At 45.8% G+C, this 18,948-nt stretch overlaps 1 protein-coding gene across 1 annotated transcript; it reads right to left on the bottom strand.

Annotated features, from left to right (window-relative positions):
• Positions 1 to 408: 408 nt before the first annotated feature.
• On the bottom strand, positions 409 to 18,879 carry DAND5 (DAN domain BMP antagonist family member 5). The gene is made up of 3 exons (XM_040346495.1): positions 18,855 to 18,879; positions 4,380 to 4,971; positions 409 to 1,978 (listed from the first exon to the last, which is right to left on the bottom strand). Exons 2-3 carry the CDS (start codon positions 4,767 to 4,769, stop codon positions 1,697 to 1,699), a joined length of 672 nt encoding a protein of 223 aa, XP_040202429.1. The 5' UTR covers positions 4,770 to 4,971; positions 18,855 to 18,879; the 3' UTR covers positions 409 to 1,696.
• Between the last annotated feature and the right edge of the window lie 69 nt (positions 18,880 to 18,948).

Raw genomic sequence — 18,948 nt, 5'->3', positions numbered from 1 at the left:
GTGAAAGAACCCCAAAATGTGTAGTATAGAGTGTACAAAAATAAATAAAATACAAGACTTCATTGAATAAGATTTGTATAAAAGATTTATTGTCAATAAAACATTCAGATAAAAACAAAAAAAAACAAAGACATTTGGTCATTAGGCTGCTTATTAAAAACAAAGCTTGAGACTAGTCACCCCCTCCCCGATACACCCCAAGATACGTACAATAAAATAAAAAAGTGATAACAGGTAAATTTGTGGAACTCATGACAGTTTAAACCAGGGATCTCAATCTAGTACCCCTCCAGCTGTTGCAAAACTACAAGTCCCATCATGCCTCTGCCTGATGGAGTTATGCTTGTAACCGTCAGCCTTGCAATGCCTCACTGGACTTGTAGTTCTACAACAGCTGGAGGGCCACCAGTTTGAGACCCCCCTGATTTAAAACCTTTCCATAATTTTTTTGGGGGTTAGAACCTTTTGGGGCTGCCGTGCCCCAGTTAAGGAGATGAGTTTCCACTTTCAATCCTGGTCACCATCGTCAAGAGGACAGGGACTGAAGGGAAATCTAAATAAAATATAAATAGGTCACCAGAAAAGGCAAGTGGAAATCTCCCAAGAAATCTAGAACCTGCCAGAGGGTTTCAAGCCTTCAGCACACAATGGCGTTGTCAGAGTCAATAAGCTTCAAGTATAAGTGGGTAAGAAATAATGATGCTAACCAATCAGATGTTTGAGTCTTTAACAGTCCAGGTTAGAGAATAGAAGGAATGATCTGATTGGCTTCTGAGGATAACTCCAGCAAAGTAGCACACAATCCCCATGCGACATACTTGAAAGTACAAACTTCTGTTAAAAAAAAAAAATCTTGTGCTTCTCATGACCTCAGCAACCATCTACTTAGATCGATGCTCAGGATGAGAACCAAAAGGAAAAAATAAAAAGTAAAATCCGTTAGGCCAAAAATCGCATTCGGGTTTCCCCACACACAATTTGGACAGGAATCGCACCGCATGCGACTTGAGCCCATTTTGAATGGGCTCAAATCACACTGCAAAAGGTATCAGAGTGCTTGTATTGGCACTGACAGATACCAGTATGGGTGCAATCCTAGGTAACACTATTGCCAACAGCAAAAAAAAAAAAAAACACAACACTAATGGGAGGGTCGAATAGCACTAGAACAGCAGGGTTCCAAATCCTCCCAAAAAAATAAAAAAGTCTAAGCAGCAATACCATTTGGTTTATAACCCAACACCAACCTAGAGATCAGCTGCACAGACAATACACAAAAATATAAAAAATGAATTTTAACATTTTAGACTTCTCAAAAAAAAATCAGCCGGCCGCTAAAAGCGTGTTACCCATATTGGACACTAGAGGGCGTAGCGTCCGTTCCAAGAAGTCTGGTTGCAGGAGGGAATGTGCAAAAATCGCAACCGCAAAAAGCCAATTGCAAAAGGGTAATCGGTTCCAGAATTTACGCTAGTTTTGCCCCCTTCCATAAAGAGGGCTACGTCGAATCTCATGTACAAATTTCAGTTAAAAAAAAAAAAAATACAATAAAAGTGTCCAATATTCTAAAAACGCTTGCCATTTTTAGGGTCGTTAAGTAGTCCAACTTTTCCTGTGGCAAAGGATTCTGTTTAGAGGCCATCACAAAGGCCCTGTGTCAGACGGAGTTTATTAGTCTACAAGGCCGCCATCCATCCTAGGATACTGGCAGGTAGCCTTCACCGCTGCCGACGCTGGCAAACTCGCGCTCGTACCGGGTCTCGCAGCCGCATTCCTCCACCAGGACCACCTCCTCCCAGAAAAGACGGCCCCCGCGGCACTGCAGGGGGATAGAGATGCGTCTGGACTTTATAGGGGAGCAGGAAGTGCAAGGCTGGGACAGTCTGGCTGGCCAGCCGGGGACATAGAAGGAGTTGCACTGGCCGAAGCAGAATTTGTTGGGGATCCGTATTGGGGCACAGTTTTCCCTGTAGATGTTCTGGAAAAAAAAAAAAAAAAAAAAAATTAGCAAACATTAAAAAATACAAGGCATCACTTCATACCAGTTCCTGGAGGGCCAGGAAAAAATGAAGTAGGGTCTCGTTTAGTAAGGGGGGGGTACAAAAAATACAATTTGGGAGGAGCCACCTTAAGTGGAACCCGAAAAGATATACATTTCCTTTACCACAATGAATCTTGGCTTGACGACGGTTTGTTACCCCAGCAGCTAAATGGTTTTATTATTAAGGAGGGGTGGAAGAGCTGGGCCAGCACAGACAGCAGACACTCTGGGGCAGGAAGGGAGGGGGGGCTGCCTGTCGCAGGAAATTGACCCCTCCTGGAACAGTCACATTCCCAAGCAAGTTTAAAGACTGATTGCAAATAAATGTAAAGATTAAATGTGAAAAAGATAAAAAGTAAATTTTTTTGTAGATAGAGTAGAGAATGATTAAAACCCATCAGTTTTTATTGCAGTCTGTGTCCCCATTAAGGAGATTTACCCTTCTTCCCATGATCATTGCAAGTGAATGACAATCCAACATTTTGGGTTGTGCACAGAAATAAAAAAAAAAAAAAAAAAAAAAAAAAAAAATTTATAGGGGGGTGGGGAACACTAGTTCTGGTGACAAAGGAATTTACTCTCACTGCCTCTCCATTTGACTATGGGACACAGATATGGGGGCAGATCCACAAAGATCTGCCCCGGCGCATCGTTTGAGATACGCTACCCCGTCGTACCTTACCTGGCTTTAAATCGAATCCATAAAGAATTTGCGCCGTAAGTTACGGCGGCGTAGTGCATCTCAAGCGGCGCGGATTTCAAATCGGCGATTAGGGGGCGCGTTTCATTTAAATGAAGCGTGTCCCCGCGCCGAATGAACTGCGCATGCGCCGTCCCTAAATTTCCCACCGTGCATTGCGCTAAATGATGTTGCAAGGACGTCATATTTTTTAACCTAGACGTGAATTACGTCCATCCCGATTCACGGACGACTTACGCCAAAAAAAAAAAAAATTCAATAAAAACGCGGGAACGACAGCCATACTTAACATGGCAGGTCTAACTATACGCCGCAAAACAACAGCTTTAACTATACGCCGTAAAAAGCCGACTACAGACGTCGTAAGAGAATGCGACGGCCGCGTGTACGTTCGTGGATCGTAGGAAATAGCCAATTTGCATACTCGACGCGGAAAATGACGAGAACTCCACCCAGCGGACACCGAAGTATTGCATCTACGATCCGAAGGCGTACGAAGCCATACGCCTGTCGGATCTAACCCAGATGCCGTCGTATCCTGGTTTGAGGATTGAAACCAAAGATACAACGTGGGAAATTTGGTTTCAATGGTGTTTATTAAAGAGTTTTCAAAATGATGCGTTGCATTCACAAAAGTTTGTTTTAACAATACGACGCAGTAATTTGAAAGCACGCCGGCGTATCAGTAGATACGCCAGCGTACTCGCTCTGTGGATCTGCCCCAAAAAGTTTAGGAAAAAAAAAGGGGGGGAACTTTTCAAAAGACACGTGGCTTCCATTGCCAGTCCCCTTCTGAACATGCTAGCTGTATGGCTAGTACACCGACCAACAAGGTTTAATATAGTGCATGTAAAGCCAAAAACGTAATTTATTGCACCTCAATCCTTCGATGTAGTGGTTGTGCCCCCCCCATTTTCACCTGCCAATTGGACCAGTAACTCCCCATCTTAGGGCATCTACACCCACTCCTCCACTGTATCTATGGAGCAACAAAGCCACACTAGGATAGTAAAACTCAGTGGTGGGGAAAGAAAAAAAATATATAAAAAATTGGGGGTGGCAAACAGTAGGGTCCTCTGCAATCTTCAGAAACGTTTGTGACCAAATCATACAAGCAGGGCTTTTTTCCCCAGGGGGAACTCGGTTCCACCACCTCTGCCTCATGCCCTTTGGTGTCTGCTCACCACAACCACTTGTAAACACGGAAGTCTGGTTTCTGTGTTTACAAGTGACAGTTCTGCACTCTGTATGTAACCCCCTGAACTCTGCACTCTGTATGGAATGCAATCCTGGTATTTCATGCCCCTTTAAGACCCTTCTACTGTTTGTGAAATCTGAACGGGTCGTGGTCGAGTTCCTGTACCTATTTTCTGAGAAAAAAAAGCTCTGCATATAAGAGAATACATATTGGGGGTTATTTACTACAGGAAAACAGCATTTTAGCTTGCACATGAATGAATAAAATCAGCAGAGTTTCCCCTCATTTCAGATCTACCCCCTCAGATTTACAGTGACTGCACTTGCAAGTGTACTTTTAGTGCAACTTCAAGTGCAAAGTGGATTTGCCTTTCGTAAATAACCCCCAGCGTAACGCAAGTATAATTCTACATATCACAATGCAACCCACAGACAATTTACCTGGACAAAGGGCATAGCATTACACCTTGACCTCTTCAGTGCTTCCTGTGCCAGTGGCAGAACCTGGTCTGGATGGGACCTTGTCTTCTCTTTCTTGATGTTGTTCTCCCACACCATCTTTCTCCGGAAGGCCGCTTCTTCCATGCTGTCTCTGGACCCCCTACCTTGAATTCCTTGGGACAAGGGCTTCTCAGAATCTGCCTCGCCTTTCCTGACAACGGGGGAATTTAAGAAAGCAAGAGGGGAGACACCAGGAGCCTCAGCCTTGGAACTAAAGCGGGATCTTCCATGGAGGGTGTCCAATCGGAGCAATGTTGGCCCGGCTTTGTTATAGGGAGCAGTAGTGACTATCGCAGGAAGCAGAAGTATTACAAACTTTAGCAGGGACATCTTTCTTGCGGTATGGAAGGTTTAGGATTGTTCAATCTGGGGATCAAGCCCCTTTCGTCTAGCTGGGTCAAGGGCCTAAAAAGAGCCCCACGGTCGTAGGTTCAAGTTTTCCTCAGATACTATAGAGGCTCCGCTTTATATACCAAGAAGCAGAAGAGAAACAAGGCTTGACGTAGAGAGAAAATTGCCACCTTCGTCACACCTGTTACAAAAAGGAGAAAGGTTTGTTTTTACTGAGGTCTGCTGGATGGTTTCAGGCAACAAGTCCTGTTTGAGTTTCATGAATAACAGGTGACACAGTGAGGTGACACAGTGGGGCTCATTTTTTAAAAACTAGAGTGTGCAAAAATCTGAGAGCAGCTGTGTGTATGGTAGCCAATCGGGTTCCAACTTCAGCTTCTTCAATTAAAGTGGAGGTTCACCTGAAAAGTAAATTTTTAATATAACATTGATGCTCATTTTGTCTAGGGGAATCGGGTAGTTATTTTTAAATTGAAGCAGTACTTACCGTTTTAGAGAGCGATCTTCTCTGCCGCTTCCGGGTATGGTCTTCGGGACTGGGCGTTCCTATTTGATTGACAGGCTTCCGACGGTCGCATACATCGCGTCACAATTTTCCGAAAGTAGCCGAACGTCGGTGCGCAAGCGCCGTATAGAGCCGCACCGACGTTCGGCTACTCGTGACGCGATGTATGCGACCGTCGGAAGCCTGTCAATCAAATAGGAACGCCCAGTCCCGAAGACCATACCCGGAAGCGGCGGAGAAGATTGCTCTCTAAAACGGTAAGTACAGCTTCGATTTTAAAAAAAATAGCCGATTCCCCTAGACAAAATGAGCATCCATCGAAGGTTAAAAAAAAATGTTTACGGTGAACTCCCACTTTAAGCTTTGACAAAAAATAAATACGAAAGCCAATTGTTTCTATGCAGAGCTGCACCAGATTTTGCACTCACCAGTTTTAGTAAATCGACCCGTGTGTCTGCACATAAACACATGTCTAATGGCCGTACACACGATCCCAACATTGGACAAAAATGTCGTCCGAGGAAGAATCGTGCGATAATTGGATCGTTAGTACAGGGCTTGCGTGAGCCAATCATGACAGTTCAATATTTTATCGGACATGCACGAAAATATTCCTTGTACAATGCCAGATTGTACGATTTTCGTTTAGTCAGTACAGTTGTCATGTGAAAATACAACAAATACATTATAACACGACACAACTTTTTTCTGTCGTATGAGAATTTGTGACTTTAGTAACCTATTCAATTTCTACTTGCGACTAGTAAACTGAAAAAGTCGGACGATCTGTCGTCCGATTTTTGGATCGTGTGTACGGGGCATAAGATCTGAACCCAGAGCGGCCTACAGAAACAGAGGTAGATACAGAGGGAACTAGTGACCCAGGGCTCAAGTCCTGCGGGAACGGAGTTCCTGCACTTTTTTCACAGCAGGAACTCAGTTCACTTTGCAGGACTAGAGCAGCCGAGCCGCCCGAGCCAATCCTTCACTAAGCGGCGATGCCCAGCTCGAGTCACAGAAAGAACTTGCTAAATCCTGCGATAACTCACGGCAGACCTCCGCAATGTCTCCTGGGAACAATGTCAAAAGCTCCCAGGAGACATTGAGGAAGTGACGGAATACCCGCACACTACCCGATGAATCCATATACAGGAAGCGGCCAGTAACAAAGGATTACTAAAGGTACAGTGGATCGAAAAAAATAACATGCAGTTTAGTAATTATGCATATGAGCGTATAATTTTTTTTTTTTTTTTTGGTGGGGGAGTGGATCTTGGTTGGGAGTTCCCACACTTTTTTCCCCCAGGACTTGACCCCTGTAGTGACCACTTAACATATCCTTCCTTTATTCCATGACAGACTAGGATGCGCGAGAAGCCTGGCAATTTTCAAGCTGTACTCAGGACGCCGTAGGGTCAATTTCGTAAAACTGGAAGATACAAAATCTGGTGCCGTTGTGCATGGTAGCCAATCAGCTTCTAGCTTCACCTTGTTCAATTAAAGTGATCTTCCAATCACCTTGTAAAACTCAGAAAAACAAACCATAAAAACACCACGCACAACCAACTACAAGTACCTTTTCCTTTTAAAGGGGTTGTAAAGGAATTTTTTTTTTCCTAAATAGCTTCCTTTACCTTAGTGCAGTCCTCCTTCACTTACCTCATCCTTCCATTTTGCTTAAAACGTCATTATTTCTTCTGAGAAATGCTCACTTCCTGTTCTGTCTGTAACTACACACCGTAATGCGAGGCTTTCCTCCTGGTGTGGAGAAAGCCTATTGAGGGGGTGAGCAGGAGTGTCAGGATGCCCACTAACACACAGTTACTTTCTCCATCTGCAAAGTAGAGAGTGTCCCGACTTGCCTGCTCGCCCCCTCAAGAGGCTTTCTCCACACCAGGGAGAATGCCTCGCATTACAGTGTAGTAGTTACAGACAGAACAGGAAGTAAGAATTTCTAAGAAGAAATAAGGACATTTAAAAGCAAAATGGAAGGATGAGGTAAGCGAAGGAGGACTGCACTAAGGTAAAGGAAGCTATTTAGGAAAAAAAAAAAAATCTTTGCAACCCCTTTAAGACTGTGTTCCCACCGACAGCGGGATTGAAATCATGAGAGTTCATCTGAACACGCACGATTTCATTCCCACATGCCAGAGACATCTGTGCGGGTTCCTGCACAAGTGTCTATACAAAAATCACACCCCAAAGTCGCCAAAAGTAGCACAGAAACTACTTTTGGTAATCAGTGCGGCATCGGATGGTGCCATTGCCGGCAATAACCACTGATTTGACATGTCAAATGGCTTCAATGTGAACCTTTGCTTATAAGTGATCACATTCCCCCCCGATTCTCAGCTGCAAGAGAGCTGGGGAGGAGAAACAGCTGTACACCGATCTTCCCAGCAAATGGCTGTACGGAAGTCCTGCACCATTTGAGCAAATGCCATTTCAGCCACAGTTTGTATGGCTGAACTCACATTGCATGTGATATTTATGGCTGAATTTGTGTCGCACACACTGCATGCGACATGCAATGCAAATCACATGCAGTGTCTGGCATCGCATTAGTGTTAAATCAGCCTAAATCAGGACCAACCACACTCACATGGATGTCATATGGGGAGCAGAGTCTGTCCATGCAACTGTTGCATCCCAATAGACATTGGTGGGACTGCCTACACAAAACAAAACCTGTGCATCTCCCATGTGGGTAAACATGGCCCTTCACATGTGCGCAGTATAGTACATCCTGTGTGAAGGAGGCCTAAAAAGTATCTGTTCACATGCAGGGGATGCCATTTGGAAAGTATAAACTCATTGAAAAATGTCCCTCTCGGTTTTATAGAGAACTCTGGAAACGAGGCCAAGTTCACTTGGTTACCGCATGGCCCAATGACTGTGCCGGCTCCAGCAGGGAGCATTGCAGTTTGATCTTTCATTTTTTTTTTCAGAAGTAGGCCTTATCAGGGCTGTAAAGGCCTCAATAAATCCCCCCCCCCCTTACCTGAACTAGAGCTGGGCGATTTTGGCCCAAAAAAACAAACAAACCTCAATTCACAATTTTTTTTTTCTGATGGACACCGCGCCAGTCCAAAGGAGCTACAGGCAGGAGTTTAGGCGAGGCTTCGGCCTAGTCCACCGCAATCCTGGGAAAAGGCAGCGGCTTCAGCCTAGTCCGCTGCCTTTTCCCCCCAGGATTGCAGCGAGCAGGTCTTCAGGCGAGGCTGCGGCTTCGGCCTCGTTTGGAGTGCCGGTCCTGTGGGAAAATAAAATGCTCAAAATCAGAACCAATTTGACCTCGATTCAAATCGATTTTTTCCCCAGCCCTAACCTGAACCCAATCTTTCCAGTGATGGGGGACAAGCACAGCAGCTCCAGCCACTGTCTCTGGTCCTCATTGGATAGATTGATAGCAGCAAATGGCTCCCGCTGCGGTCAATAAATCAAGCGACACAGGAGCCAGGGGCATGGCCGAGTCATGTTGTCTGTCAATAGATGCAGCAGGACTTGGGAGCGCGTCTGCATGAGTGCCCCCACGGAATGCGGCTTGCTCTCCACGGGAGCACCCAAGAATCACTTGAGGGGAAGGAGATGCGTGTTGAAAGGGGGGCAAGAATTGAATGCAGGGGAGATGTGCACAAGATGAGGCGATATGGGGGGAAGGTGGAGAATTTGTGCGCTAGAATAAAGCTTGAAACCAGCAGTAAGCGCCAAGGTGAGTATAGTTCAGCTTTAACACTAAATGCTTTTTTGCAGTGTGCGTTTTAGGGAGAAAAAAAAATGCAAACAAGGCTCATTCACACATTTTCCAGTGACTGGTGATTTTTTGCACTAAACAGGTCACCACCAGTGGTTTTCAATATGCCTCATTCACACCTTCAAAAAGAAGAACACGCATGCTCAGAAGCAATGCCAACCATAAGGCTGGGTTCACACTACGATTTTCCCGTCCGTCAGCCGCATACGATTTATATGAAAACACGGATGCGGCTGAAACGGACGTAAACGTATGGAACCGCACATATGTGCGTTTTCCATTGACTTTAATGTTAAAAAAAAAGTATGCGTTTGCCATACGGTTTCAATAACGGCCGCAAAACCGTGGTTGAACACGGTTTTGCGTACTGTTAAAAAAACGTTTTGCCAGCAAATCGTACGCACCCGGATGCATCCGAGTGCATAAGATTTGCAATGCATTGTCTATGTATGCGTTTTCCCGTACGGGCCCATACATTTTCAATACTGAAATCGTATGCGGCTGACGGACGGGAAAATCGTAGTGTGAACCCAGCCTAACACAACATTAGCAGAAGTTGCCCAAAGGGTGGCGCTAAAGAGCTGAAAACCCACGTAGTTTCACGTTCGTTTTGCTGTCTGTATGCAGAACAAGTTCACGGCCAACGTCCGTCTGACAAAAATCCATGCCTTTGTCCGATGGAAAGCCGATCGTGTATGAGGCTTAAAGTGGTTGTAAACCCTTTACAACCACTTTAAAGTACAGGTAAGCCTAGATTAAGGCTTACCTGTAGGTGCTTGAAATATCTCCTACAGATATTTACAATGTCCCCGAACGATGCCTTCTACTGCACATGCGCTGACTTGAAAGGGCATGCTGTGCCATTTCAAGGTGGGGGTCATGTCGTGACTGGCGGCTCCCACAGAGTCGGAGTTCGCAGCCCTGGAAGGAAGATGGGTGAAGAATAGACGCTCACTGCCAACGAGGAAGACGGGGACATTGCAGGCTTCTCCTGCAGGCAAGTGTCACATGATGGGCTACTATATAAAATGCATACTAGCCCATTATGCTTTACCTTTGCAGGGAAACAGAGGAAGTAAAACCCATCAGGGTTTACTTCCTCTTTAAAGCGGAGGTTCCATGGAAATATTTTTTTTTTTTTTTTTTCTTTTTTATGAGCCAGCAGCTACAAATACTGCACCTGCTGACTTTAATATGGACACTTACCTGTCCAGCGCGCCCGCGATGTCGGCAGCCGAGGCCAAGCAATCGCTCGTCCCTCGGCTGCACCCGCCGTCAGCCTCTGAAGCGTTGCGGCTTCACTGCCCGGTTCCCTACTGTGCGCCGTCACTGGTCCCCGCTCTCTCCTGGGAACAGTGCATTTCCCAGAAGACAGCAGGGGGTGCTGGTAGGGGCGTGACTGCAGCAGGAGTGTTTCCCAAAAGTGGGTGCAAATACCTGTCTTAGGTACCTGCACCCACCCCCCCCCCTTGAAAGGTGCCAAATGTTACCCTGGGGGGGGGGGGTGCGAAAAGCAGAAGCTCCATTTTTGTGTGGAACTCCGCTTTAAAGGTGTTGCAACGGTTCGTTTTTTTATTTTCTAAATAGGTTACTTTAAGCTAGTGCATGGTTGGTTCACTTACCTTTTCCTTCCATTTCCCTTCTAAATGTTTCCCCCCCCCCCCCCCTTGTCTGAATTTCACACTTCCTGTTCCTCAGCAAGGTGTTCAGTAAGGTGTTCTGACTGACTTTCCACCGCTCGGATGATTGTGGAAAGCTTACCGAGGAGAAACAGGAAGTGAGAAATTAAAAGAAAAACAAACATTTAGAAGGGAAATCGAAGGAAAAGGTAAGTGAACCAAAAATGCACTAGCTTAACGGAACCAATTCAGAAAATAAGACGAACCTTTAAGGCTCACATACTTGTGATTATCAAGTGCAGAAACACAAGTCACCAGATACTGAATGAGCCCCAAGGGTGGCCGTACATTCATTTTTTGTGCAACCAGCGGGTTAAATTAAATCCCCCCCCCCCCCCCCCCCCATTTCCCACTGTGCTATTGTATTCTGACAGCAGGGAGCGTCTCTCGCTGTCAGAATACAATGATCAATGCCGCTAGCACTGATCAAGAGGAAGAAGAGACACACATGGCTGGTTGTTCACAGGTCGATCGACAGACAAACTAGTGTACAACCAGCACAGCCATGAATCAAAAATGTGGCTGATCCCTGTTGACTTCCGATCCATGTATGGCCAGTTTAAGGGTTACTTTGATAGGATTACCCCGTAGGTTTGGTTTCATAGTGGAGACCCTTTATTGTTCCATTCCCTATAAGCACGTCAGCTGGTAGATACTCAGAAGAGCTGACAATCTAATTCTGATGCCTGTGGGGTGATCGGTGTAGATAAGATCAGACGACAATAAACACAAGTGTACAGAGAAGCGACACTCCGGCCGGTGGCAGTGTATACACAGCCCATAGACAAGTAGGTGACAGTTTCATCTGCGGAGGGTGGAGGGAACAACTGTCCATAGAAATGACTGCAAACACTCAGCTCCCCATTATCCAGGGCAGATAATGTCATTACCAATTACTATACAGAACATAGAAATGCGAAATGTGTTCCAAAAAGTATTTATTATTACCCAATAGGGAGACATGTATGCACGGCAAAATATATGGCAATTTTATTACAGCACAGCTTCCCAGTCCCCATACAGCCGTCATCTCACCCCTCTCCCATTTTACAGGAGTGATACCTTCACTCTCCCATAAAAATTATACTTTAAAGTATTAAGATACAGTGCCTTGAAAAAGTATTCATACCCCTTGAACTTTTCTACGATTTGTCATGTTACAACCAAAACCGTATGCATTTTATTGGGATTTTATGTGATAGACCAACAAAGTGGCACAGAATTGTGAAGTGGAAGGAAAATGATTTTCAAAATGTTCTACCAATAAATATGTAAAATACCGTATTTATCGGCGTATACCACGCACTTTTTGCCCTGAAGGGCAAAATCAGGGGTGTGCGATATACGCCGATACCCGCGCTAAGTTTGAACCACTGCGCCAGCATATACCGAGCGCAGTACACTCAGGTATAGTCGGGCAGGTTCGGCTCCTCTCGCGGTCACGTCCTGGACGTAGAGGACGTGACCGCGAGAGGAGCTGAGCCTGCCCGACCATACCCGAGTGTACTGTGCTCGGTATATGCCGGCGCAGTGGTTCAAACTCAGCGCGGGAAGGACACCGCAGAAGGACGCCGGACCCCACCGAAGCTGCAGACGGACGCCGGACCCGACGAGGCCGCCGCGCAAGACACCAAAACTGCAAGTACTAAAAATGTTTTTTTTACAGGAATGCGGGTCCACTTTAGGGGTGCACGCTATACGCCGGAGCGCGCAATACCCCGATAAATACGGTACTTTGTAGAACCGCCTTTCACTGCAATTACAGCTGCAAGTCTTTTTGGGGATGTCTCTACCAGCTTTGCACATCTAGAGAGGGACATTTTTGCCCATTCTTCTTTGCAAAATATCTCAAGTTCTATCAGATTGGATGGAGAGTGACTTTGAAGAGCAATTTTCAAGTTGTGCCACAGATTCTCAATTGGATTTAGGTCTGACACATGAATATGCTTTGATCTAAACCATTCCATTGTAGCTCTGGCTGCATGTTTAGGGTCGTTGTCCTCCGGCCAAGTATTTTGCAGACTTAAGCAGGTTCTCTAAGATTTGTTTAGGGTCAAGGGCAAGAAATTATAGCCCAAAGGCTAATGCTGCACTAGAAATATATAATATAGAATACAGCTGCTAGCACCTTAAAGTCAGATACAAACTCAAAAGATATAAAATAAAGTGCAGCGCTAATACAGTAAAAAATTGTATGTGGAAAAAGACTGAAAAAGGAAAACTGATGCGTCCCAAATGCACAGTCCAGGTATAAAGGAGAAACCATTTTGAGCCGAGGGAGAGCGGAAGACAGAGGTCCATCTGAAAAGCTGGGATTGCAGACATTGCTAAAGGTTCCTGGGGAGACCCATTTCCCCCGTGTTTGGTGAGAACATTCAGAATGGTCATGGAAAGCTGGTAAGTAGGATTACTTACTCTCACCTGGGTGTGGGGCAGGATCTATCTTATGTGAAGGATCGTCATCTTTCCCCCTTACCTGTGGCTTTCTAGTCTATATGAAGCATGGATTTTGGTTTCTCCTTTATACATGGACTGTGCATATGGAACTCAGTTTTCCTTTTTCACATATAAAATTTTCTACTGTATTAGTGCTGCACTTTTATATTTTGTATGTTTAGGGTCGTTGTCCTGCTGCAAGGTTAACCTCTGCACCAGTCTCAAGTCTTTTGCAGATGCCAAAAGGTTTTCTTCTAAGATTGCCCTGTATTTGGCTCCATCCATCTTCCCATCAACTCTGACCAGCTTTCCCTGTCCCTGCTGAAGAAAAGCATCCCCACAACATGATGCTGCCACCACCATGTTTCACAGTGGGGATGGCGTGTTCAGGGTGATGTGCAGTGTTAGTTTTCCGCCACACAGAGTTTTGCTTTTAGGCCAAAAAATGTAATCTCGGTCTCATCTGACCAGAGCATCTGTTTCCACATGTTTGCCGTGTCCCCCCACATGACTTCTCACAAACTGGACTTCTTGTAGCTATTTTTTGCTTTTAGGCCAAAAAGTAAAATTTTGGCCTCATCTGACTAGAGCACCTTCTTTCACATGTTTGCTGTGTCCTCCAGATGGCTTCTCACAAACTGCAAACGGACTTCTTATGGCTTTCTTTCAACAATAGCTTTCTTCTTGCCACTCTTCCATAAAGGGCAGATTTGTGAAGAGCACGACTAATAGTTGTCCGTTGGACAGATTCTCCCACCTGAGCTGTGGATCTCTGCAGCTCCTCCAGAGTTACCATGGGCCTCTTGGCTGCTTCTGATTATGGTTCTCCTTGCCTGGCATGTCAGTTAGGTGGACGGCCATGTCTTGGTAGGTTTGCAGTTGTGCCATACTCTTTCCCATTTTGATGGATTGAACAGTGCTATGTGAGATGTTCAAAGCTTGGGATATTTTTTACAACCTGCTTTAAACTTCTCTACAGCTTTCTCCCCGACCTGTCTGATGTGTTGTTCCTTGGCCTAGGTTCTCTAACAAACCTCTGAGGGCTTCACAGAACAGCTGTATTTATACTGAGATTAAATTACACAGGTGGGCTCTATTTACTAATTAGGCGACTTCTGAAGGCAATTGGTTCCACTAGATTTTAGTTAGGGGTATCAGAGTAAAGGGGGCTGAATACAAATGCACACCACACTTTCAGATTTGTCCCAACGAAAGACATTTACGTTTTTGGTTGTAAAATATGGAAAATTAAGAGGTATGAAAAAGAAACTCAATTTCCTGTTTGTGCGATTGGCTCACCAATTTTCCCAGAAATCTGCACTAAGATACAAGCCAAATTTCAGGCATTCCCTGCAACAAAATCGTCATTTTTTTTGGAGAGATACATCCAATAGCCCTGGTTCACACTGGGCTGCGGGAGTTTCACTCCCGCTGGCAGTCCCGATTTCGGCCGCGATTTAAGAGACATCTGTGCAGGTTTCTGCACAAATGTAAATCGCAGCCCGAAATCACAAAAAAGTAGTACAGGAACTACTTTCTTTAAATCGGTGCAGCGCCGCACCGATTAGGACGGTGTCATTGCCGCCGATTTGAGATGCGATTTCACATGTGAAATCGCATAGCAAATCGTACCCAGTGTGAACCTGGGCATAGGAACCCATCTAAAGGGATGCAGGTCCAGCAGATTTCCTCATTAGAGCCCTGCTGCCGTCACACCTGACAGTTAATTATGAAACCACCCCATTAGAACCGAGGCAGAGACAAACGCACACATGGTTTTCTTCAGAACAAAAAAGGTAAGAATCTGCAAAAAAGTTTGTTATACGCCTTGCAATGTACAGTGGAACCTTTGATTACGAGCATAATCCGTTCCAGGCGAATGCTTGTAATCCAAAGCACTCGCATAGCAAAGAGTTTCCCCATAGAAGTCAATGGAAACAAAAGTGAATTTGGAACAAATTTTTATGGCATGCCCCCCATACCTCTGGCCAAATGCGGTACTGCAGAGGCATGAATCCTGCTCGTTTTGCAAGGATAGAAAGATAGAGACCCCAATTGCATTGTGAAACGCTCCTTAATTGCAATCCAGGGTTCCATTGCACATAGATAACCCAGAGGGGATGTTTTCTTAACAAAATTGGAGTTACACTTTAAATGCTGCCATTCTCTGCAGCATTATAATAATTGTGCCCATGTTCTGGAAAAAATAAACCCTGCACGATTGTACCTGTATGAGCTCCACTCAGCTCATTCTCTCCTCCCTTGACTCTCCGGCTCACAGCTGCAGTGGGTGGGGCTGAGCCTTCCCCCTGGCGTTAGGGTGACCACATTTCCAAACTGCCATTCAGGGACACGCCCCCCCCCCCCCCCTTCTAAAAAAAATATAACTTTATAAAAAATAATTGTGACCCCCCCCATGGTTTTCACAAGTTCATCCTGGGACCTGTAGTTCTTCACTAGTTGGGGGGGTTCATGCTGGGACCTGTAGTCCTTAACTTTGGGGAGGTCACCCCCCCCCCCCCAAAGTAAAGGACTACAAATCCCAGCATGAACCGATGATATCTAAAGATGTGACCCCCCCCATTTTGAAACTCCCCGCATGAACCCATGAGATCTAAGGGTGTGACCCCATAGATTTCACAGATCTATGCTGGGACCTTTAGTTCTTCACTAGTTTGGGGGGGTCACATCTTAAGCTCTGAGGGGTTCATGCTGGGACCTGTGTCAGTTTCATTCCGGGACACTGTATTGTCCCAGAGTGAAGGTGCCCGGGACAGACCTGCAGAATGCGGGACTGTCCCGGGCAATCCGGGACACGTGGTCACCCTACCTGGCGTTAGCCGGGGAGAGCGCACAAAGCCGCCGACAAATCAGCTGAGCGGTGGAAGCGGAGCTCATACAGGTACAATCATGCAGTTTTTGTTTACAGAACACAGGCACAACTATAATATTGGAGAGAATGGCAGTATTTAATAGCTGAAATGAGAGCAGCAGGAGTGGTCACTGATAGAACAGAGATAGACAATGGAGTGGGGAGTAGACATGGGCTGTGGATGTTGGTGGCGCACAAACAGACCACAATGTCAGGGCTCAGCAGCCATGATTATTGTGGTCAGTTTGCAGAGGGGGGGGGTATAGCCAGGCAGGATCAGCCAGGTGTTTCAGGTGATACGGGGGTCCAAATGACACAGCACAAGCACTGGGCTGTATAACATGCTTTAATGGAACAGGATCTTTATTTTTTGGGGGGGTTAACAAACACTTTAATACCAATAATGAAAGTAAGAAAAAAAAAAAAATCACATGTGAAACCCCAGAACAGGACTAGAGGTGAAAATTGCCAATGGAGACACGAGTTCCTTGTTTCGTGATATGGCGACCCGTCAGAAAGTGCAAAAGAAGTGATGTTTCGTCACCACCATCTTGCTACACCCCACCAGAGTTTTGTATTTTACACTTCAACGGTAAAATTAGCTTTTATATTGAAATACAGTACTTAGAACTTTGTCCTACTGTTTAGATGTAAAATTGTAAGCTGTGACTAGCATGCTCATCTCACAGAAGCTCACTGCTTTCAAATTCAACAGTCACAGAGTTCTAAGCTCTGTATTCACTATATAAGCTCATTTTACTGTTGTAAAGTGCAAATCTCTGGTGGGTGTAACAAGATGTCCACTTAACCCCTTCTTCGAGTATCCTTACTATGGACGAGTGCGGGGTGTAGCAAGATGGCGAAGACGAAACATCACTTCCATTACACATTCTGATGGGTTGCCATATCTGTTGAAACACCCTCACCTGCAAGAGATTTCCACTCACTTGCCCATTTTGGTTATGAGACAGAGTGAGCCCAGGTTCACACTGGGTACGATTTGCTATGCGATTGCACATGTCAAATCGCATCTCAAATCGGCGGCAATTGTCGGCAATGTCCTAATCGGTGCGACGCCGCATCTGCGGCGCTGCACAGATTTCAAAAAGTAGTTCCTGTACTACTTTTGCGATTTCGGGCCGCGATTTACATTGAACCCTGCACAGATGTCTCTTAAATCGCGGCCGAAATCGCGGCAAAATCGCAGCCGCAAAATCGCGATTTTGAATTCGCAGCAGTGTGAACCTAGCCTGAAAGCAAATCTCCACAATGGGAGAAACAAAAAAGCCGACAGGTGTTATAACCTATAATACTCGAGCCAAAAAACAAGATTGTTGCCTTGAGCTCCGCTTTAAATCAGATTATGTTCTGATCAGTGACAGCACTACTCTAAAGTTTGAGATACAGATAGATATATATCCATCCAATGAAAGCTGCAAGGAAGGGGGAATACAATGAGCAGCAAGTGGGTACACAGGAGGGGCATAATCAGGGATGGACTGGCCATTGGGACTACAGGGAGTTTCCCGGTGGGCCGATGGCTCAGTGGGCCAGCTTCAGTGACAGCGGACTGCCGCCCCCCTCCGCTCCTGTCTATCCCTCCCCGCAGCACTCACCTGGGGGGGGGGGGGGGACAAAGAAGCAGGGGGAGGACCAGAGGAGCAGGGGGACGACAGAGAAGCATATGGAGGGGGGACAGACAGCTGACTTAACACCTATGGCCTGGGAGTTTTCATTTCTGCCCAATTGTATGTCTGGCCGCCATGGGAGAGACCTCTCAAATTGGGCCAGTCTGGATGAAGTCCAGGGCGAAATTTCTGTCCCAGTCCAGCCCTGGGCATAATGACCACCAACAATCTGCAAGCTATCCTGGGTTCCTCCTTCATGTTAGTCATCAAGCTCCCCTTGCAGTCCTTATGGTCCCCATTAAGGTTACCGTCAGTGTCCCCCTTATATCAGGATCCCCATTAAAGTCCCCCCAATTTTCCACATTAGGGTCCCTTTTTACATCAGGGTTCATTGCAGAACCCACCAGAGTGCGTGCATCATCAGGGTTCCCATTATAGTCCACCCACTTACATCAGGGTCAGCTGTAAGAAAGGATATACATTGAGAAAGTGGGTACCTGGGGGAAGGAGGGGGCCAGTGGTCTATAAAAAGGGGACAACCTGACCCCCGATGTTCTACAGGAAGACACTGCTGACCACCAATGGGGAACAAACTCTTGACCAATGACCATTAACTCAGTCCTCAGCACACATTGCCAGGCCCAGAAACCCCCCCCCCCCATCAGGGCCACCATTAGCACACACCTCCCCCTTTACACCAGGGTCCCCATTGGAGTACCCCCACTGACACTTTAAATCAGAGTCCTATTAGAGATGCTCACAAACAACAGCTCCCCACCAGAGTCCCCCATTATATGAGGGTCCCCCTCAAGTGTTCCCTTTACATGAGGGTCCTTTTTAGAGTACCTTTTTCCACCTTCCATCAGTGGCCCCATTAGAGACTACTTACAATAGGCTCCCCATCACAGCCCCCCCCCCCCCTTATATCAGGGTCCCAATAGAACACTTAAAACCCTGCAGGCCATAGTTTTGGGACCCTGGATTTTGAAGATGCTCATTTTATAAATTATCCATAACACAGACATAAAATTATCTAACAAAAAAAATTGAGATAGATAGTTATAAATAAACCAGCCAAACAATGGTGGCAGTTTTCTGATGAACTTGAGCTCTCCAATCCCCCATGCAGGTGATCCATCAGAATTCCTGCTGGTGAATAGAGCTCCATGTGTCCTCCCCATAGTACTCACACAATATGATCCCAGTCTGCTCAGCACACACTCTACCTGCTCACACCTGTCTCCCCCTATATAGTCAATCAGTGTAATCAACACCAATCACAGG

This window comes from Rana temporaria, chromosome 3, assembly GCF_905171775.1.
Source record: "Rana temporaria chromosome 3, aRanTem1.1, whole genome shotgun sequence".
Lineage (NCBI taxonomy): Eukaryota > Metazoa > Chordata > Amphibia > Anura > Ranidae > Rana > Rana temporaria.
The sequence above is the reverse complement of the archived record's forward strand: the minus strand, read 5'-3'. Positions and strand labels throughout refer to the sequence as shown.